This window comes from Apus apus, chromosome 5 (genome assembly GCF_020740795.1).
Source record: "Apus apus isolate bApuApu2 chromosome 5, bApuApu2.pri.cur, whole genome shotgun sequence".
Classification (NCBI taxonomy): Eukaryota; Metazoa; Chordata; class Aves; order Apodiformes; family Apodidae; genus Apus; species Apus apus.
The window spans coordinates 25,131,622-25,153,902 of NC_067286.1; the positions used below are offsets into that span (position 1 = coordinate 25,131,622).

Below are 22,281 nucleotides of genomic sequence, written 5' to 3' on the forward strand. Positions count from 1 at the left end.
AGGTTGGGTTTTTTTCTTTAGATTCTTGTTCTGTGAAGCTGTCATTCCATGCTCCAGCAATTTAATATATTGGGAAGTAGAGAGTGAGTGAATGTCTTCTCCTGTCATTGTGGCCTTGTTTGTATAGTATTTAAATGAGGGGAGATAATGTAGAAGTGTCACGGCCTAGTAGCTTTTCCCAACCCCAAGCATTTTCATGGTGTGAAAGAGCAGAAATATGGTGGCTGCTGGGCCCTTTTAGTGAGGTGGGTGCATTGCAAGCATAGACCTTAATATTTCCATTGTTCCATTTAATTTATCTGGTGCAGCTTGTTCTGCACCAGAAGTGCAGTAAAGAGGGTAAGTTCTTCATCCACAGAACAAGGCAAATGCGTGCAGAGAAGTGTGTTACCCTGCAGATAATATTCAGACAGTAGGAGCACCCAGTCAGGGAAGCAATTCAATCAGCTATGCAAAGGTTATCTTTCATTTCATCTTGAGCAAAAAGAAGTGTTTATTCCTTACTTTGCAGTGTCTGAATTTGTTGGTTGAATATTTCATATTGAATTCTGGTCTGTGCATTCAAGACATGCTATTTTTTTTTCTTCTCTGCTTCATTGTTTCTTCTGGCTGATTAGGGGGAGCTGCTATGCTGGGCCCTCAGAGCTGCAACTTGTGTCATGATTCATTTCAATTCTTCTGCTGACACTTCAAAATGAAGTATCTTATATAGAGTTCTTGCTTCTCCTTTTGGCTGCTGTACCCCTCCTTCTTGCCTGAGCACAGTCATGATTTGTATGTTTCTTTCTTGCTATAATGTAGATACTCTTGACTTCCCAGCTTCTCTAGATCTGATGTAGGACAACAGGGAGTTGCTACTGTGTCTAGCCATCTGCAACTCATACTTCTCTTCTGGAATCCAGTGAAAATTTTTTTATGTAAAAGCATAACAAATTACCGTAATACTTTCTTTCTGAACTGGTTAATATAGTTGGTAAATATTCTGTTGTCTTTTATTTTCCTAGAGATCAGGAGAAAAGTGTAAGGAGCATTTAACAGCAGTTGGTTGTATCGTACATTGAGCTCTGAACAAGGATTGAGCCCTGTGCTTGTGCAGAGTGCCTGGGAGACAAGCCTTCCTTGGCTCTCATCTTTTGTGTATTTCTGAGGTTTTTAGGCATCTTTTCAGCTTTGCTTAGCTGATGACCTGGTAAGAGGCTTGAAGTGGCCTCTGCACTTTTTGTGTGCTTACGGCCTCTAAATTTAAGCTAAAGCCTCTCCTCATGTTTTGGTCTAATGGTGGCATTTTTTCCATGCAGTTTCTCTATAGAGTCTCATTGGAATTAATTCATAAATACATCTAGTTTGTGATAGCAAGAGCAGTAGTTTTGGTCTGAGCATGTGAATTAGAGTGTTTTTAATGGATATTAGTAATATCTTTCTATTATGCCAGCTTTTATGGACAGGGGAGGAGGAGTGAGACACAAGCTCTAACTGTGTTATTTGGTCTAGTAAGATGTTATCACTCTACATGCCTGTGTTTAACCTGTCACTGTTGTCATCTTGCTGCATATTAAATACAACTGACAACTGTAAACTTAGTCATGTCTGCATGGAAGCATTTAATACAGTTTGTAATATATATACAGCTTGTAATACTAGGTTATTAACAGATAAATTGATATGAGTGGATTTTAAGGTTAGCTTTAACAGATTCCTAAGATAAAATGAAAAGGCTTCTTGTATTCTAGGACAGGAATCAGAATGGAGAATGATGTCACTTTAATCTTCAAGCATAAATGATAAAAGTAATTCTCTGTAGACAAATCATGGATGTAAAACTTCCTCGTTTCAAATTCTTTTTTGAGCATCTTATGTTTGGATCACATAGTAAATTCAGATTTTTAGAGCTAAACTATCTTTTCTGTTTACTTCTTTAGCAAGTTTGCCTGGGTCTGTTCGAGAGACTTCCTTTAGGCTAGAATAGCTTTGATTCTGGAGATGGTGGGCAATGCTTCTAGGTCTCCTCAGTGCAAGCTAATTTTTTTTCATGTAGAATTCTGAATCTCTCTCAATAAGAATGTGAAGGTGTTCCTGTGGATGAATTCTGGCCACCTCTGTCACTTTTTGTCTGCAGTAAGTGTGGGATCAAATACACAAATAGAGGTTCATTTTATCTGTCAAACTAAAGTGCACCGCCTTTCTGTCTGAAAGCGTTGCTCAAATCCTTCTCTACAGTACTGTAAAGGCTTTCAAGCCAAAGCTAAAGGTGTGATTGTTGCTGACTCCTCTGTCTGCTTTTGAGAGTGGGCTGCCTAGTAGAATGTAGATATGAAAGACTTTGGAGACTAAAAGCTTTTAATGTCTGCAGCTTTCCCTCTTTCTATCCTCTCCTTTTTCTTTTCTCTCGGGAGGATCTGTGCTGGGATGGATCCATTCAGTTGTGCCATTGTCACAGACTAGCAAGGGCTTTATTGTGTCCCTACAACAAGAAGGGCTTTACCTCATAGTTGTAAAATCCTGTTTTCATGTTTTATCTTTTAAATTTCTTTTAACACACCACTGAGCACTCAGAGAATATAAGCAATGTAGGCAGTGTTTTACTGAGACCATAATGGACATCCCTCAGGGTCCTGAACACCCTCTCTCTAGGTCCTTGTATTGGTATCATAAAATTACCCTGTGTCTGCTTGAACCATAACAGTGCACAAGATACATGAGTATCTGCCATGCCTGTTTTCTGCCATATTTGGTTGCTTTATTGACACTGTCACAGTAAGAGCTGCCAAATCAAAGTTCCTCCAATAGCCTCTTGCCGTAAAAGGTTCAAAGATAGCAATGTGCCACCTGACTTCCACTGCACTAAAACTGTAAGCCTCCCTTCTGGTTTCTTGAATGTGACTTTCATTTATTTCGGACAATAGTATGGTAAATTCTTTTTGGCCTCTTCCATAGGTGATGTGTTTGGTTTGGGAGTCTGTTTTGTGTCACAGTTGGTGTTTTGCTTCAAGCTGGCTTTTTGGTTTGATGTTATGTGCACAGCTTGTTAATCTTTCATCCAAGATAACCAGGCAATTACCCTTCTTTTGAAATGTCTTCATCTAAAGCATCTTTTCTTGTTAGCTTCTCTGAGAACCTTGATTTGTGCGTGGATACCCGAAAATACTGATGTGGAACTGCTTGGAAACAATTGTGTCTGCACAAATATTATTATGAGAGAGAGAAAGGGAGACAATGGCTGCAGCAGTGTGATTGATTACTCAGTAGTGTGCACTTGGCTAGTAGGCTTGGTTTGGGATTCTTTTCTTCCTGTTACACCTCAAGTGGGATGATGGAAATGGGTTTCAGGGAGCAATTTGTGTCATGGTGAGAATTAGCATGTGGTTTGCTTAATGTCTAAGACAAAAAGATTTTGAAAGTTTGAGGGGAGAGAAAGGTTGGAGGTTACTGAAATAACTACTTCCCTACCCCTGTGAAGGAATTCCATGCTCTAGTTTAAATCCAGTCTCTACCTTTTCAGTCTGACTGTTTTCCAGAGGCACAGCAATGGGAGCACTAATCTGCAGAAATGCAATCAATTCACCGTGCACCTGCTGTTTTCCTATAGCATGCCAACTTCTGAGAGCACATGGGTGGAATTTGGATGCTTTGTGGAGCCAGTCTTGGTCTTTACTGCTCTCCTTCCCAGTTGTTCACTGTGCATTTACATATTTCAGAGTGGTTTTTTCCTTATGTGACAACCTTGAACTTCTGCAAAAGAAACACCAGGTTTTCTTGGCAAGAGAAGGGAAAGACTGGAATGGCTAAAGTTTTTGGTGAGACTTGAAATAAGTATGGAGCTTTTGATCTACAGCTCCAGAACAGTGAGACAAGTAGTTCTGTCACTGTGGAGAGAGAAGTATAGGGAATCCCACAGGTAAGGAAAGAGGTATACTCTGTAGGGTGACAATAGCTTAAGCTGACACCTTGGGATGGATGGGGTGTCAAGTGCTATGTTCTGACAGGACGTAGTGAAGGTGTGCAAGAGGGATGACTTGATCAATGGTGGCTTTCTGGCATAGTGGTAAAAGGGTAGCGTATCTGAACCGCAAGATATCTAAAAGTGATTTAGGCTGCTTGGTGGGTTTTTTGTTTGGTTTTGATGGGGATTTTTTGTGGTTTGGTTTTTTTTTCCCCTTATCATCCTGATGTTTACGTTTGAGGTTAACAAAAGACAAGGTAGAAGATGTGAGAATCTATATGGGTTTTTCTAGTAAATTAAATACTGATTGATAAAGATTTTTAGGATCCATGACACACCAGTATACTGCTCTGGAAGTCTTAGATGGGTCAGATAAAGATAAAAAAGCAGGTTTCCTATTTGTTATACATACTTGCCTTTGTTGTTTTCTTCCCAAAGCCCATTTATCTGTGGTTTTGATGCTTTTCCCTTTCCTTCTGTTGCTTGGCTCATATGGCTGCGCCTCACTGTTCTTGATGAAGATGTACCTTCTCAACCTGGCTTTCAAGGCAGAGCTGAGTTTTTTGGAGCTTGGTCACTGTGTTGTTTTTTTTCCTGTGAAAGGTTTCTGGAGCAGTTAGCACTGGGACATTGCTTCCAGATACATAGAAATTTATGTTAATTATATTCATCATCTTAAACACTGTTACAGGCTCAGAATGCTAACAAGTCCTGGATGAATGGGAATTATATTGAATCTATCCTTCGAGCTTCATTTTTCAAGGATTAGTAAGAGTCTTAGCTTGGCTTGTGATCTACTAATAGTAGCCTGCAGCTTCGTTTTCCCTATTCTTTTTATCTCTCTCTTTTGTGACAGTCTTTTATATTCCCCTTATCTTGGTCTTAATGTATAATAATACTGCCTGAGTGCAGTGACAGGCAATGACTACTTCCTTGCAGCAGTACTGCAGGATATTGCTAACCTCTCCAGCATAATTTGGTTTTACCATTAAGTCACATTCCAGCAAGATAAGTGTCTCCATAGCAGGGCGGTGATGGAATGGGTGCCTTCTGAAAGGTGACAGCTCACATAGTATTGCATACTGTTGATTGCCTGGGCTTGTAGAAACAGTTTTGATGTCAAGATGGTACCATTCTTCCACCTGAGTAGTGTTAATTGTTGTTTGGGGTTTTTTTGCTTGTATTTCATGTCTGTGAAACTCTTAAGTCAAACTAGGTCACCTAATAGGTGACAGGGGCTAATGAGAAGGATGCAAGCTGTTACTGGCTTGTTGTTGCTGGTCATGAAGGACAGGCAGTGGTTAGCATTCTTCAAGTGTGTAGGTCTGACAGGTTAGGGTTGTTTGTGCAGTTATGTTTTCATTTCTGTTTCCCTTGGAAGAGCAGCAATATACTGAAGGGGGGGGTTGGGAAGAAGGAAAGAAGTTGGTGCTTACTTTTGGCATTTTATTCCAGTATTGAAGACTGATGGGGCAGTATGTTTGCACTATGAACTGTGTTCAATGAATACCAGCTGAGAAGTTTCCAAGTGATTAGAATTAGCCCTGGTGATGTTTTCCCTATGCACACTCATGTTCAGATGAATGTTTGAAAATAGCTAATTAAGAGGTCTCGGAAAAAGGGTGGTTGACATGCTGCATGCTCTGTTTCTGTTTTTGGTGGGTTTTGGGGGTTTTGTTGTTGTTGTTTTGTGTTTTGTTTGTTTGGTTTGGTTTTTTGTTTTTTTTTTGGGGGGGGTTGTTGTTTTGTTTGTTTGTTGTTGGTTGGGTTTTTTTTAATAAAACACTGAATGCGTTGGTTTCCTTAATACTCATACACGAAGTCTAGACTGGGGAGTAGGGATCCTTTACCTTCCTCTGGCCTCTAATGTTTGTTTTCTAATGACTATAGCTGTGGAGTTCTGTCAGTCTTGTTCTGAAAGGTGTAATCAATTAACCCACCACACAGTGAGATGATTAAAATTGAGACAACTGGATACTGCACCTAGAGTGCTTCATTCTGGTTCCAAATCGGTCTTTCTCTGAAGCAATTAATCCTTGGCATTTAATGGGCAACTGCTACTGTTTCTCTTGACCAGGTGATAAATCCACTCTTATCTGATGCTTCTCTGAAACACTTGATCTTCTGAAGTGCCATTTTTAATCTTGTAAATACATTTTTTCCCAGAACAGCTCTCTGAGAGGTAATCAAGGCTGGGGGGGTTGTTTCCCTCCAGTCAGGAGAGCCATTAGTAACTCACCAGTCTGCTGTTTTATAGGAAGTTTTAGCTGATAAATAGATAGAAGTTTTCCCGGGTGTTCCCTTAAAAAGCTGCTAGTGGAAGAACTGGCATTTTAGCCTTCAAATGAACACAGGAAGATAGAAAGGCACCATGTCTTGGGTGACCTACCTGATTTCTTTATCAATGACTGTATTAAGTAGCTGTGTTTAAAAATATATTCTATTTCCTCTCTCTCCCACTAGACAGAATTGCTCTTTGTAATCTCTCTAATATTTTTGTTTTTCATTTTTTTTTTGGCTTCCAGTGGAATACTTGGGAGTTTGCTTCACTGCCCTACTACATTTAGTGCCAGCAAATGCTTCTTGTGTAGCAGATGCTTCTTTTTGCTTACATTTTCTTTTTTCTTGTTGTCTCCTGTTCTGCCTTAAGTACTTCTCTTGCATTAATGGTCATATCCTTCAAAGATGGGTGTGTGTGTGTGTATATATCAAATGGTAAAAATGAAATATAAATATTTATTATTTTAAATCAGGGTTTTTGTCATTTTAATGTCTGTGGATGTCATATTTGTACCCTTTTTGATCAGTGCTCCTGACTTATTTGTATCTACTGGTAGAAAAAAATCTCTGCTCAGAGATCAATCAGTTGTCTTGAATCTTTTCTCTTAGATATAATTCTGGTTTGAGGTGAGATAGCCTTGTCCTGAGAGCCACAAGTAGGGTGTTTCTCTTTTTCTGGGTTGAGTTTACGACTTCTTCAAGACTTGAGAACTGTGAGTAAGGTAGCCTAAGCCTGTATTTTTTTATTTACGAGATTAGGCCTACTGATCCAGGAGATGTTATTCCAGCTAATACCTCTCTCTGCAGAGTTTCAACCAACTTGCAGTGTGGATTTTCCTTTTGTCTTCTAGGATACTTTTACCTTATTGAAATACTCAGAATGTCAAGATTCTATTCATTTTGAGAGGCTTATTTCCCAGAAATGCTCCCACTTTTCCCTGACTTCATTTATAGGAGATGCTCAGGATCTTGTAGAATCAGAGGAAAAACAGAAGAAGTTTTAACATCTTCTGGTATTTGCGGCTCCTCTCAGTTGTAAAGCTAGTATTTAATGTTCTATCATAATGTTCCCAACACTCTATGTCCCTTACTCATCAGGGTGGTGCTGGAAAGTGACTGACACATTCTTACAATCACCAGCAAATGTAATGTTCCCCTTACCACCATTTTCCTACTTCGGTAACCTTTGTGAAACATAGTACATGCTTTATCTTGTAGTCCTATGCAGCTCTTGTGAGTACACCCTTCCCAGGATATATGTCATCTGTTTCCATCTAAATGAGCAGTGAGTCCTGTGAAGTGCATTGCAGGAATCCAGGATCCTTTTCTTCTTTAATATGGCCCATTTAATATGACATGGTACAAGTACTGTCTTCAGAGGCAGACATGACCAGCTCTAAAGCCAAGTAAGTTTGCACATTGTGGTGACCTTCTGTGAGCTCCCAGTAAGATATTTGTGCTAGTTCTGCCCTCTGAAGTAACCTCTGGCAGTCTTAAAAAAATTATATCAAGTAAGGTGAGAAAGTTAACATTTGAAGTACTGAAAAAATGTTTGTGTTTGTTTTGTTTTTTCTGTTCTATCAAGATGAGGCAACTGAATCTGGTGCTAACCAGTATTAATAGATGCCACTTAACCAATTATTTAGCATTTCTATTGTATGTGTCTAACCTCTGCAATAGAAATTGATTTAGCATTTTAAATTGGATCTCATGAAACATGATAAAATGCTGAAATTATGCAACAATTGGCTTGGTCTGATATCATGTGATTCTTAGAAACTTGCATGGCTTACTGGTGCTGGCTCTGGTAATTAAATGGCTTTTCAAAATTGTCATTATTGACCTAATTCTATCGGCAGTGGGGTTTTAATATTGACTACAATGAGAACATTTACGCAAACAGACTTTGTTAGAACTCCCATGCTGTGTGTTTAATTTCACTTCCTGATACAACAGTCTCTAAATATTAAAGAGATGTCTTGCCAAGATAGAAAGGCAGAACATAGCTTTTTTTTTTTCCTTTCTGACAGTCTTGACTATCTTCTGTATCCACTCAGTTATTAATTGTTGTCACCGTTTGACTCAGGTTCAACAACAATGCTCTCAATCCCCTCCCCCTCCCACCCAGGTAGGGAAGGAGAGAGAGACTTGGCTGGATTGAAAACTAAACTGCACAGCTTTAATTAAACACTAATGATGTAAGAAAAGATATACAATTATATACAGATATGTTCAGATATGTGCAAATGCCTCTTGCCTCCCCCCACCCCCAGCAACTCCCACAGCACTCTGCTTAGCTGGGAACAGTCCCGAGGAATTCCAGAGCTGCTGGAGAAAGCAGAGTGATGAGGGTCAGGAGAGCTTGAGCCTGGGGGTCAATGGTGACAGATGGACGGAGTCCTCCCCAGGTGCCGGCCATGGATGGAAGAGAAGGGAAGAAGAAGCAAGAAGGAAGTTGTCTTCTGTGATCTCTGACCTTCCTCTGAGCTTACCTAGATATATGGAATGGAATATCTCTGCCCAGTTTTGCTGCCTGTCTAATTCAGCCTCCTACGGGGGGGTCATAGATCTCCCCGTAGTGTCTGAGCTGGCAGAGTAAAGATGCGACCTTGAAGACCCAGCAGTTAGAAAAACATTTATCTCCTATCAGCTTTAGTCAGAAGGCTCTGTGACTAGTTAAAAGAAAGCTTACTGAAGGAAAAAAAAAAAAATCAGTAAAAGGAAAATTGGCTTCATCCTGGTTTAAACCAGGACACCAAGTTACCAGGTGAGAAAGAATACCTTTTTCTCCAAACTTGAGGATGCAAAGTTTTGCATCTCCATCTCTGTTTTCAGAGCCAGTGTTGATGCTCCATTACATTTACGTTGTTTGGTTTTTCTCTCAACAAGCAAACAAAACAATAGCAGAAAAATACAAGGAGATTTCACTGTCTTACTCAGTTTAGGATAAACTTATGCCCTAGTAAAGGTCCATAAATCTTCTGAATGTTTAGGAATTGCTTTCTTTTCCTGCTCTATTCTGTGTTAGTGTTAATGGTGTTTTTCCTATACCAACTCTTATTCTCCATATCACTGTTTTGATTCGTCCCACACTGGTATCTGAACAAATTATGTACAGGATGAATTTTGAGCCAGACTCTTAAAGTTGTTTTGACCATTTGTTGGTTCTTCCAATTTTTCTCCTGAGACAAATTAGTCAGTTAATAATTATAGTATTTAGTCTCCCTTGTCACCTTACATGCTGATTTCTTCTGAATCTTTCCCTGCATCTTGCTCAATGGATTGTTTAATTTGTTCATTATAATTTTTTTCACTGCAGAAGTTTCCCTGCTCGTATTTGCTGTTGTGTTTAAAACAAAGAGCATTGCAGGAGACCTTTTTAGCTCTGTTACAGTGCATGCTGTGGCACATTTTTGTTTCATTTTCTTTTGCAAGGTTATTGAGTTGTTTTAAAGAAAAGGTTTCTTTAATGTAGACGCACACACTCTTGAGGGCTCTGTTTTTGCAGGTCATGTTAACTAAGCTCCACTGCAAATCATTAGCTAATGAGTCTATAAGTAGTTGATGCTAAATAGAAAGTAGAGCATTAGATTGTCACCACTAGTTCAGAGAACTTTGGAAACTTTTTCATTTCTTGTTGGAGTGCTAACATCTGCTCTCCTCCCTCTGTCAGCAGGTTGTATGTGGAACAGAAATAACACAAAGTGCCACCCATCTTCACTGCTCTGTAGGTTTGGGTTTTTTTAATTTTCCTTTTTAGAAGGTGCAGAAATAATCTTCAGCTGGCACCAGGATTATATCAGCTGTTCTGGCTTTTCAGCACTAGATGCTTAAAGACACTCTTACATGGAGTTGAGCATGGGAGTTTAGATATAAATGACTCTGTAAAATAGTGATTCAGAGTAATTTTAGTAATATTCCTCTTTAGCACAGAGGAGCGTATCTTACACTTCCAGTAAAATAAATAGGAATTATTGCGTTCTCAAAGGATAGTCACTGTTTGTCATTCCCAATTCTCGTGTTTGAGTTACAGGGCAGTTGGGGTGTGGTGTTTTTTAATTTTGGTTTGGTTTGTTGTTTGTTTATTTTTTAAAGGCATGGTAAAAATAGAGTGCTGTCTTCTGGATCAGTGGAGGCTGTGTCTGTCATGGTGAAAACTGAAGAAAAGTTCAGTGTGTTTTTCCCTTTTTGGCTCTTTGTGTTGTGGGAGGGTTGTATGCACAGTGTAAAGACAATACAAGACAGTTCTCACATCAGGAGGTTCTGTGTCCTAAATGTTTCTCGTTTGGAGGAGATCTGAAAGACCATCTAGTTCCATCCTCCCTGCGTGGGCAGGGACACCTCCCACTAGATCAAGTTGCTCAATGTCCTGTCCAGCCTGCTAAGGATATTGGCTAATGGCATTTTAGATTTTGAACAATTAGTTGCTTTAGGTCTCTAGATTTGGACTGTTGCAGACTTTGCACCTTTATTTTCTTTGCTTGCTGGAGGTATTTGCACATTCCTTTTGAAACATGCTGCAGGGCTTCTTTTGAACTGGAGAGTTCTGCAGGTTGTAGTCCTGTTGTTGTTCCTCTTGCTGATATTTGTCCCTTTCAAAAACATGTACTAGTAAATATCCAAAGCAAATGCATACCCTGAAAACAACAAATAATAAAAAAACCCCTACTACATGGCCTTCTAAAAAGTGTATTTCTTGTCTGACTTTCACTGGCTCCTACTGTGTGTGGCAAGATCTGGAACATGACACTTCTTATTCCTTTTGGCCTTTTCTGTAGCAGGGAAAGTTGATAAGTCAGCACTCAAGTTCACAGGATTCCTTCTGTTTTTTATCTGCATCTTAGTAGGCTGGAGGCCTCTGATAAAAGAACAGCAGCAGCTTTTACATTGCTGATTTCAGGAACCCTGCTGGTTGCACAGAAACCTCTGGGTGAGGTGCAGCTGTGGCTGTGGACTGCAAACGCTGCGTCTGCAGTAGGAGGAGAAATGGAAGCTTTGAGCTTGGATTTAGATTTGGTTTTGGTGAAATAGCTTGAAATGCTAACGAGCTTTGCAGAACAATCTCTGCTCTTGTGTTCCTGGTTCCTCAAGTGTGTGGGAAACAGCCATGTAATGGACTTTCTTCTCAGCCCACATTTCTTGCTCACTGACTTTAAAAAAGCAAAACAAAAAAAACTGTAAAATGCACAGCTTGCTGGAGTGGGTTAGGAATGTGCTTGCTAGTGTGTTGCATAAGGAATGTTTCACTTCCTAGTGATTCCAAGGCTCTGCAAGTAATATTCTCCCCACAACTGCCTGGGAAGGAGACAAGTAGAGCTGCAGTTACAGACTGGGATCTGGAATCCAGGTAGAACAGAGTTGCTACTTGTGCAAGTTCATGCAGAGAGAAAATTTCTGAAGGGAGAATAAATGCTACAGAGGTCTGTTTCAGAACTCCAGAGTCACTAATGGAGTCTCAATTATTTTCCTTGCAGTTTTAGGAGAACCTGTAATTATACAACACTGTGACCTATGAATTCAATATTAGGAATTTTGATTGCTGGGGACCCTGGAGGTTCTCAAGTGTGGCTTCCTGTTGTAGGGATGTTGCTAAAATCAGACTGGGTCAGCCATAGCTTAGTCTAGCTCTAGCTCTGCAGCCTCTCTGGGTAACCTGGTCAGTGTTGGCACTGCCCTCCTGGGTATGAAGACTTTCCTGTGTCTGCTGTAGGACAATATATGCTAGACCCTTTCCCTTCATTCCCCAACACCCAGATGTTTATTGTGAAACCAAATTAGAGGTTTTTGAGGATTTAGAGTTTTGACTGATACCACTTAAGCTTCCTGACTTCATTGAAAAAGCTTGTGAAAGGTGAGATTATTTTAAGCTCTGATGGCACTTAGCCTGGACCTTGAGGGAAGGAGTGCAAAATAATAATCTTCAGATTATGCTCTTTTGCCTGCACTCTGGAAATAAAAAAGTTAAGTTTAACAGATCTCTTTGACTAACAAAAAGTTGTCATCCGGACTGTGGAGTGCTTGCTTTTTGCTCTCGCAGTCCAAATTCTGAAGTTTCTCATTAATTTGCTGAGATGCTGACATTGATTCATTGACTCTGTGTAATTTTGTTGATATTTTTGAGACTTCATCAAGCAATGAAGAAAGTGGACATTAGGCTATCCATATGTAAAACTGTCAGGAGTCTTTGGTACAGTAAGTACCTGAGAAGCATGTGACTCATGCAAGTTAACTGTTAAATCTCAGTGGCATACAGGATGACTAGGTGGTATTGTTGGGTTTTTCTGTTCTTGGAAAATACTTTATTACATAGTATTTTTAATGTACAATTGTTTTTTTCCTTTTGCTGAAGGGACAATGGAGACCGATCCAGGCACCGAGCTCCCCGGAATGCCCGCATGTCTGCACCATCACTGGGGCGCTTTGTCCCAAGGTAAGGCTTGTTATATATAAAAGGGTCTGGAAATCCTGGAGGTAGCAGTTGTGTTACAGCTCTCTGCACCTTCCAAATGTATTACTTTTCTTGTATAGGACTGCTGTATTCTTGGTTTGCAATTTTTGGACCCCTGAGATAGCATGTTAGTAGGATCATGCTGTCCTTCAAATGTCGTGGGATGAGCTGGTCTTAGTGCTTCTTACCTGCAGGCTGGGGCTACGGTATGAAGGCAGAATAGAACAAAATAACCTGATCAGAGAAAACCAGCATGAAATGCTGGTTTGAGACTGGGGACATGTTGTGGGAGGTAAAGGATTTGCTTGATGCTGATCTTCACAGCCATATTGATCAGAGGAGGATCTGATCTGTAACTTGCCTTTTGTTGGAAGCAGTGGTTGGCTAAGCAGAGGAGTGCAGTCTTCCCTCTACTGCTGGAATAATGTTTCCTCAAAGTAATAGCAGTTGCTGTCCAGGGCTGTAGTGTGCTGGGATCTCTTTCCCCATGTAAGCTGGCTCTCTGTGTTTTGCAGACGCTTCTTGCTGACAGAGTACTTGCCTTATGCTGGGATTTTCCACGAACGGGGACAGCCTGGCTTGGCCACCCATTCCTCTGTCAACAGAGTTTTGGCAGGTAATGAGATTTTCTTGTTTGCAGTGGTCATGTATATTAGTGGTATTTTTCTCATGAATCTGAGCAGGGGAGGATTGATGAGGAATAATCTAATTCCAACTTTTGAGGTTCTGTTTAAGTTGCTGAAACAAGAGGAAGGACTCTTGGAGTAATGTGGTGAGCTGTCATTCAAGTGCTTGGACATTGCATGTTCTACATGTATGGGAGTCTCTGCACCAACTGGGGAGGGGTACTGTTAACAATTCACCCTTTGTTTAACTTCCTTCCCTCTTCCTAAATGTCTTTTTCTTAACAACCTGACAGACTAATGATCAGCTTGCTGCAGGTCCTTCTAATTGAATTATAGGGTGCCTTGTTCATGTTCTGACTGGCAAGATGCACACAAGGCAATGTGGGATTCAATTAGGATCTTAATAAGTGCATATTAAAAAAACTTAGCTGCCACCACATACAGCACACAGGCACTTGGGAGCCTTAAAGGGCAGGCGGAGGTGGGAAGGGAGGTGTGGGGAAGAGGATCAGCTCTGGCAGCTCTTGAAAGAGATGGTTATAGATGACACATTGTGAGGCTGGGTCTTTTTTGCCTGGGTCTGAGTTGCTCTGTAATTAACCCCAGTGTAGAGGAGTACTCTTGGAGCTTGGAGGGGAACTAGGGATGATGTATGGACTAGTAGGTTGCACTGTGGTTGTCTTCCTTCCTGTAGGTAATCAGAGGACCACCACTGAAGGGAGTGCTGGAAGGTTTCTAAAGAGGCTGTGTGACTCTTTTCCTTATTCTAAGGCACGATTGACTATGCCTAAACCACTCTGGACAAGATTTGTCTAACCTTTTTTTAAAGAGTCTTCACTGGACTCTTAGCCCAAGTATTTGAGGGTGGAATTGTTGTTGGGTTGCATGGCTGATTTAGTGTGGCAGTGGTCTTGTCTTTGATAACAGATTTGTGGCATCTCCTGGACTTTGTCTCCCTGGACATTTTGGTTTGAGTGCATCGTTCATAGACCTTGCTGTTACCGCAGTAAGAGAGCTCAGCCAAAAACTAGCCTCCAAAGCACCCTTGCTTTTTTTCTTTAGGAAGGAGTGGAGCTAGCCTGTAGCTTTAGCTGACGCATGTAGTTTTCCTTTGCTCACTGCCTGTGTGGGCTTTGGCTGTTGGCACGTGGAAGCCGCACGCTGGTGGGTAATTACTTGCTGCCAGGCAACACTGCAGAACTCTTCTGTGGCCCCACTTTGCTGGAGACACCTTCCTTCAACCCTCCTCCAGCCCTCCTTGCTGTTTGCCTGTTCCTTAGTGGCTGGAAAAGCCCCTGGCTGCTTCTTCTTGCATGTTTTAGGGAATTTCAATCCCAAAATACATGTGCTTGCTGTTTGTTGTGTACACCGAGATTAGCAAAAGAAGCCAGAAGTCATAATGATGGGACTTGCAACAAGATCAGTCTTTTTTATATGGTGCTGTAGAGGCTGGAACTCTACAATAAAGGCTTTTATTGACTTAAAAATAAAATTAATTCTCCTAATGCAGCAGCTGCTTGTGCTGTGTTCTTCTAAGATTGTATTTATTTTAGTCTGTATCTGTGCTTCCAGCTTTCAAAATGTTTTTTTACGTTTGTGCTCAAAAACATGCTAGCGTGTTGCAGAAAGCAGGAGAATTAGAGTGTTAAGTATTAGGTGGAAGCATGAATGATAAGAACTAGAAAATGAGGTTGCAATTATGAAATAGAGAATTTCTTGTGTTTGTCATGTTGATCAGCAGCATTGTAGTTTTCAGTATTGTATTCCAGAGCCATTGAAAGTTGCAGTAATGATAGTTATGCTTTCCTTTTTAGTTAGCCTGGGCCAAAGCTTGTGGTAGTTCTTCCTTTCATTATCATAGTGAAAAACCTCTTACCAAGTTCAAAAATACCTTAACCCTGGCCTAGTAGTTGTAGGTGAGCTTGCCAACCTTGGCTGAGGGAAAAATCAAACATCTATCTTCCTATTAACACTGACTAGTCTAGGCTTGAGTGCCTTAAATTGCTTCAACCTACCATGTATCCAGACTGTCATTTCTGAATTAGATTTAAATGCATAAATGCCAGATGTATTTCTTATGTAACTTCTACAGAATTTGAGAAAAGATGCCAAAAGAACCCTGTATTCCTAACCTGACAGGTTTCTAAAGTTGACAGTAGACTTCTGTGGTCCAGTAAGGGCTGTTGTTTGGGAAAAGACACCCAGTTACTGTTCTGCTCTTGTCCCCTGGCCCACTTACTGCTGTGTGTGGAGAGAAAGTAAAGCAGACCGGCTAGTACAGCAACACAGTAGGTTTGGGAAAATGACTGATGCATCAAGCAGGGCTTAGGTCAGATTTAAAGTCCTTTGTACTAGTCAGGGACTGGTGGGCATCCCTGCACAAAGACACTTCAGGCAAAATATAGGAAAGGTGGAAACAGATGGGTAGAGTAGGTGGGAGTTCAGGGGGAGAGCAAAGTGATACTAGTCAACATGACAGACAGAGATGTCTCCATGCCAGCAGCCTAATTTGCATGTAGCAGTGGAACAAAAATGAGTCCCAGTAGCACTTTCCTGCCTGACTCCTTATCCACTGATGCATCTATCAGCTGATACGATAATGCTGCATCACTGTGCTTTCTGGCACCAAGAAAAACACCACGTGAAAATATATTACATCAACACTGTTACCTTTAGCGTTCAAACTTGTAATCACACCAAAAATTGTTGGTAGTTTGACAAGTGATATTTTCCTGTAAAGTCTATGTTGATTGGCAGTAATTACACTGTCCTCCTTTAATCCTTTATTAACTGAGTCTTATATCAGCTTTTTCATTATTTTGTCTGGAATCAATGTCAGGCTGACAAGACTGACATGTCTCATCCTATTTCAACCTTTTAAAATACTGATATAACACTAGCATATCTTTCAGTCTTCCACATTCCCTTTTCATTTCAAGACTCATTAGAAAACCTGAGAGTTCATTTGGCAGCTCTTCTAAGGCCCCTGGTAGTGTGGACTGTAAGTTACTCTCTGGTCCTTGGTGAACTGCTGTAAGTGAAGAAGTAGTGGTCTCCACGGAAATGTCTCTACATTGAAATCTAGTTGAAGTGGTTGTTTGCTAAAGTGGTGATGAAAGTGGTAAATATGTTTTAGCTTCTCACTCAATAGGACTGGCCAGTTGCATGTAGCAATACAAGTAGATTACTGCATATTGGGGCCATTTCAGTCTTCTAGTCTCTTGGGTTTGCATATTGGGGCCATTTCAGTCTTCTAGTCTCTTGGGTTCTCTGCCATTTGCAGAGCAACAGAGTGGGGTTTTTTCTTCCCCTCTTTGGTCCTGTGATTCCCAGGAGATACTGAAGAGCTGTTCTGTGGGATGAGGTCGCACTTTTTGTAATGGGAGATACTACTGCTGCAAAGTTCAGCGGTGTTAACATGCCTAACGCTGGATCCAAGGAACACACAGCTCAGTATTGTTTACCACCTCCTACTGCTTTCTGTGTTTTTATATCAGTTGAGAATTTCTGCCCACTGTTTTGTTTGGTGGTTGTTGTTTTTTTGGTTGGTTGTTGGGTTTGGGTTTTGGAGGTTTCTTTTAAAAAAAAATTCCTCTTTGTCCTAAATCACATTGTGAGCAAGACACACTAAATGTAAGTAATTTGAGGGCCAAGTCATGGATATTTTTTGGCATCTGGTAATAGACAGATGTTAAAATAGATGTATTTTTAAAAATCAGTAAGTACATTTAAAAAATCTACTTCATTGCCACTGAAGCGCTTATGACCTTGTTTGCCTATGTGAAATTTAGACTTTATGGTACTTGACTGCTTGGGGATAGACAGAGACATTCTCATGATATAGTGGAACAAAGAAGGCTTTAGTTTCAGTTCAGTGAAGCTCAGAGGAAGAAGAAAATCAGTGTTTGCCAAGGAGCTTTGCAGGAGGATTTCAAAATTTACACAGATGGCAGTTTGCTGATGCTCCTGTTTCTCAGCAGGAGACCTGCAGATGAAACTTTACTCATTTATCATAGAGTTACCTAGCTTTGTACAGTGTTTCTGCCTCACCTCAGTTTGTTTTAATAGGCATCTATTCAGTTATGTGCATTTCAACAAACAAATATTTTTCCTTGTGTGAAGACAGATCATGTTTGTCTGTTCTGGCTTTGCCACCAAATTTCATCTGTTTAAATGGAATCCAGCACAGTTGCTCTAAGTCCTTCACCTCATGGGGAGATCCAGACTCAGCATGGTTTAATGGCTGAGTGATTCAACACTCTACATTTACATTTTTTAACTTATTTCATTGCTATTTCAGGGTAATAGATTTGGACCAGAGACTGAACACTTGCATGTATTTAAAGACAAACTTGATATTACAGACTTTTCTGTAGCCCACACCTGTTCAGAGTATGATCTGCTACAAGGGTAATCATGGTGCAGTTTAGATATCTCTGCTAGGGTTGCCAAACAAAGCTCTGTGTGGCCTTGTTATACTGGGGTAGATTTGAGGATCTAGATCAAGCCTAAGACTGAGTTGATGGCCTGCCTTTAATTGGGATCTAGGACTTCAAGGTGTAGTGTTCAGCTGCTGTTTTCCAAAAATCACCAAAGTTATCCCATTCTTCAAAGCTTGGCTTCCTGGGAGATGTCTAGGTCATGTGTTTCAAGGGAATTTCTGTACTTCAGCCAGAAACTGCTAACACAATTGTTAGAGCATTTAGAATCATAGAATTACAGTTTGGAAGGGACCTCAAAGGTCATCTGGTCTAACCTTTCTAGGTACTACTGCAGTTTATATGAGATGGCTCAGCACCCTGTCAAGCTGAGAATTAAACTGTCCAATGTGGGGGAATCTGCCACTTCCCTTGGGAGGCTATTCCAGTGTTTGTCCTCATGGTGAAAAATCTACCTCTTGAGTTCAATTAGAATCTCCCCAGGAACAACTTGTGCCCATTACCCCTTGTCTTTTCCATGTGACTCCTTGTAAATAGGGAGTCTCCATCTTCTTGGTAGCCACCCTTTAAGTACTGAAACACGGTAATAAGGTCTCCCCAAAGCCTTCTTTTCTCAAGGCTGAACAAACCCAGTTTTCCCAGCCTCTCACCATATGGCAGGTCCTCCAGTCCTCTGACCACCCTTTTGGCCCTTCTCTGGACCTGCTCCAGCCTTTATAGTTTTTGTAGAGCAGGGACCAAAACTGAAAGCAACACTCCAGGTGTGCTCTGACAAGTGCTGAGTAGAGTGCGATGATGACTTCTTGATCTCTGCTGGTGATGTCCTTGTTGATGCAGCCCAGCATCCTTCTGGCTTTCTTTGCTGCTGCACCTCACAGTTCACTCCTGTTGAGCCTCTTATCCTCCAAGACTCCCAGGTTCCTTTCCACAGGGCTGATCTCCAGCCAGGTGGATCCCAGTCTGAACTGCTATTTAAATTTTCATCAGGATCACAAGCTAAGGTGATGGATGAATGTTGTCATTCCTCTGTGACAGGAAGATGTATTTAAGCACATGATAGTTCCCCTAATAAGTATTAGGGTGATGACCTCTCATCAGTCCAATTTTGGAAGCAGACCCACTAGCTAAGGTGCCTCATGGTGCATGTTCCCAATCTGTTGATCACTCTACCTGTGTTAAGGGCTAATGTTCAATACAAGCGAATGGCTCTAAACTAAGGTCATTTAAAATGGATATTGATGAGCCTGTGATACAAACAACTGGATAGAATATTGGTTGCTCCTGCAAATAGAATTAGCCCAGTAACCTTTCACTTCTGTTCTAATGATAAAAGTGATCATGAGAAGAGTCTGCTCTGGTTGCCTGGGAAACCATATTGCAGGCAGATACTCAAGTTCCTCTGGCATTGCAGGTGTGATTGCCACCATGGCTCTAATGTTCGTGACCTAATCCTGTTCTGTCACATACAGTGTCAGTGAGTTTTGAATTGTCTTCTGAAATGCCCTCATGCTTCAAATGTGCTTGCAATGAGGCACAACTGTACGGAGTAGGACTGAGTTAGGTGACTTGAGAGCAACAGAAGGCCAGCAAGAGTGGTTGGGAAAACTCATCCCAGTTGTCTCTGATACACCCTTGTTTTTCCCACTGTTGGCAGGTGTGTACTTCACTTTCTCTGGCATGGCTTTCTCTATAGTTGCCCAAGATTTGAGTCCATACCTTCAGCTGTCAGTCCTTGGCTTTTTGTAGATTGCTTCTGCCTTTCCCTCTAAGATGACTAAATAAATTTGGATTAGTGTCCTGAACTAACCCTCCTTTTCACAGTAGGCAGATGTGTAGGGTAATACAATCCGTGAACATAGCTGTGTGGCTTTGTTTGCAGTGTGTTTCTCTTGGGTATTGCTTAATATTGAAAGATGTCACCTTTGAGTGACATCATTCTCTGTGGTCTCTCGGTGATGTAGCTCAGTGGGCACTAAGTGACATAAGAGGCTTATGATATGTCTGTCACCTTCATCACCAACTTGAAAACTGTTTATAATTTCTGTCAAAGTGCAACCTGTCATGCAGAAATGTAAGGAAGAAAAGAGGGGAGGCAAAGTCTGCCTTTATGGAACTGGTGAGAAGTACCCTTGGAGTTGTTGATATCCTCAACATGGTACTTGAGCTTTTGAAGACAGCAGGATTTTTAATGTGTGGAGATAACTTTAGTTGTGTGATGTCCTCTTTATTTTAGTGTTTGTTTTAATGTGTTTTAATAACAAACTTGCAGCCCAGGAGCTTTCATGAAGTTTTGCTGGACCTTAGCTCTCCTTTGCCTTTGCCTCCCTCCAACTCCTGCTCACCAGGAGCAACTTTCAGCTGTGAATGTTTTTAACGTAGCTGCTTGATCATAGCGCAGTGTCTCACAAATAAGATGTCCTGATAGTTTGGTGTTACAGATGGATTGGATAAAATTATATACTGCGAGTATTACTTTGGTGTTAGATTCATTGTTGACTTCACAGATTCTGTAGCTCTCTCCCAGAAGTTAGAAATGAGTTTGTTAACGCTCAAAAAAAACAAGCCTAGAAACCAATGGGTAATATGTGACCTCTTGTGGCTACACAGGAATGGTATAGCTGATCCACAGATACTGCCATTCTTCCTTATAGTATGTTGTCAGTCATTTTTCACCACGTTGCAAGACACCAGTGAGTTTGTTTTTTCTGGCTCCATGCTTTAATTGGCAGTCCAGCTGCCACTTTTCTCTGTGATCCTGAGGTACCTTGGCACAACAAAGGCTGAAAGGTAGTTGATGTTGTTAGTATTTGAATGACTTACAGGCCATCTCTTCTGAAAGAAGACCCCACAAAAATTCTCAGGCTAGTGTTACTGGTTTTGATGCAGATAAATGCTGCTCAGAGCTTAAGGGGGTTGCTTCTCCAGTCTAGGTAGTGGTCTCCTGAAAGTGAATGGTAGGTAGTGTTGAGATAAAGCCATTAACATATGCATTTATGCAATGTAAAAGGTTCTGTGTTTTGTTTCCAATTAGCCTTTTCCTCCCATCCAAAATATCAAGTTCTATAGTGTCAAGTCTGCAGTTACTGGTCCTCATTTTGATGTCCGCTCGTGCTGTCTGCCATCGCATACAAAAAGCACAGACAGCTAGAAGAGTCAGAGTACTTTGTTGGAATGGAAGAATGTTAATCTGGCTACTTCCATTTAGTAGCAAAGGTGCTCTGTGGGCACAAACTCTTTTGTTGTCAGCTGTGAACAGATCCAGTTTGAATTCTTTGGTTGGGACATTTAAGAGTGCAAAGCACTATAGATTGAAGGGCAGATGGAATGAACTTGAATCAGAACCATCATGAAATGCTTTATTTGGTTCCAGAGGCTGAGGTACTCTTAGGTCTTGAGTGACTCCAAATGCAGTTTAATTTCTAAAATGTATCATTATATTTTGTATATCAATGTCTTTATGTGGAAGGAGCTGCCTCTTCACACCTCAGAGCTGTAGATGGTCTGAAAGTCTCTTAAGTGCTTCAGGTGAACTGAAGAGTCAAAATAGTGCAATTAGCGCTTTAAAGCCTGCTTTTAGAATAATAGAATCGTAGAACCATTAAGGCTGGAAGGGACCTTAAAGATCATCAAGTTCCAACCCCCCTGCCATGAGCAGAGAACCCTACCGCTGTGCTCAGGTTGCACAAAACCTCGTCCAACCTCGCCTTAAAAACATCCAGGGATTGGGCATCAACAACCTGCCTGGGCAAGCCATTCCAGTTCCTCACCACCCATATAGTGAAGAATTTCTTCCTGATGTCTAACCTAAATCTCCCTTCTCTCAGTTTAAAACCATTACCCCTTGTCCTATCACTATCTTCTCTGATAAAAAGCCCCTCCCCAGCTTTTCTGTAGCCCCTTCAAGTACTGGAAGGTGCTATAAGGTCTCCCCGGAGCCTTCTCTTCTCTTGGCTGAACAGCCCCAACTCTCTCAGCCTGTCTTCACAGCAGAGGTGCTCCAGCCCTCTGATCAGCTTCATGGCCCTTCTCTGGACCCTCTCCAACAGCTCCATGTCTTTCCTGTGCTGAGGGCCCCAGAGCTGTATGCAGTACTCCAGGTGGGGTCTCACCAGACCAGAGTAGAGGGGCAGAATCACCTCCCTGGCCCTCCTGGCCACACTTCTTTGGATGCAGCCCAGGATGCAGTTGGCTCTCTGGGCTCCAGCACACATTGGTGGCTCATGTCGAGCTTCTCATCAACTACCACCCCCAAGTCCTTCTCCTCAGGACTGCTCTCCAGCCGTACTTCCCCCAGCCTGTATTTGTGCCTGGGTTTGCACCGACCCAGGTGCAGGACCTTGCACTTGGCCCTGTTGAACTTCATGAGGTTGGCACTAGCCCACCTCTCCAGCCTATCAAGGTCCCTCTGGATGACATCCCTTCCCTTTAAGGTTTCAACCACACCACACAACTTGATGTCATCAGCAAACTTGCTGAGGATACACTCAGTCTCACTGTCCATATCTCCAACAAAGATATTAAACAGCACTGGTCCCAATACTGACCCAT

General features: G+C 41.3%; 1 protein-coding gene across 5 annotated transcripts in view; it reads left to right on the plus strand.

Moving 5' to 3' along the window:
- Positions 1–22,281, plus strand: part of AMBRA1 (autophagy and beclin 1 regulator 1) — a 134,879-nt gene that overhangs the window by 39,798 nt on the left and 72,800 nt on the right. For 4 of the 5 annotated variants that reach the window (XM_051621731.1, XM_051621728.1, XM_051621733.1 and 1 more), the window contains 2 exons: positions 12,567–12,650; positions 13,184–13,284. In XM_051621731.1, the coding sequence (XP_051477691.1) occupies positions 12,567–12,650; positions 13,184–13,284 (185 nt within the window). The remainder of the gene's footprint in view (positions 1–12,566; positions 12,651–13,183; positions 13,285–22,281) is intronic. The other variant, XM_051621730.1, reaches the window with a different exon arrangement.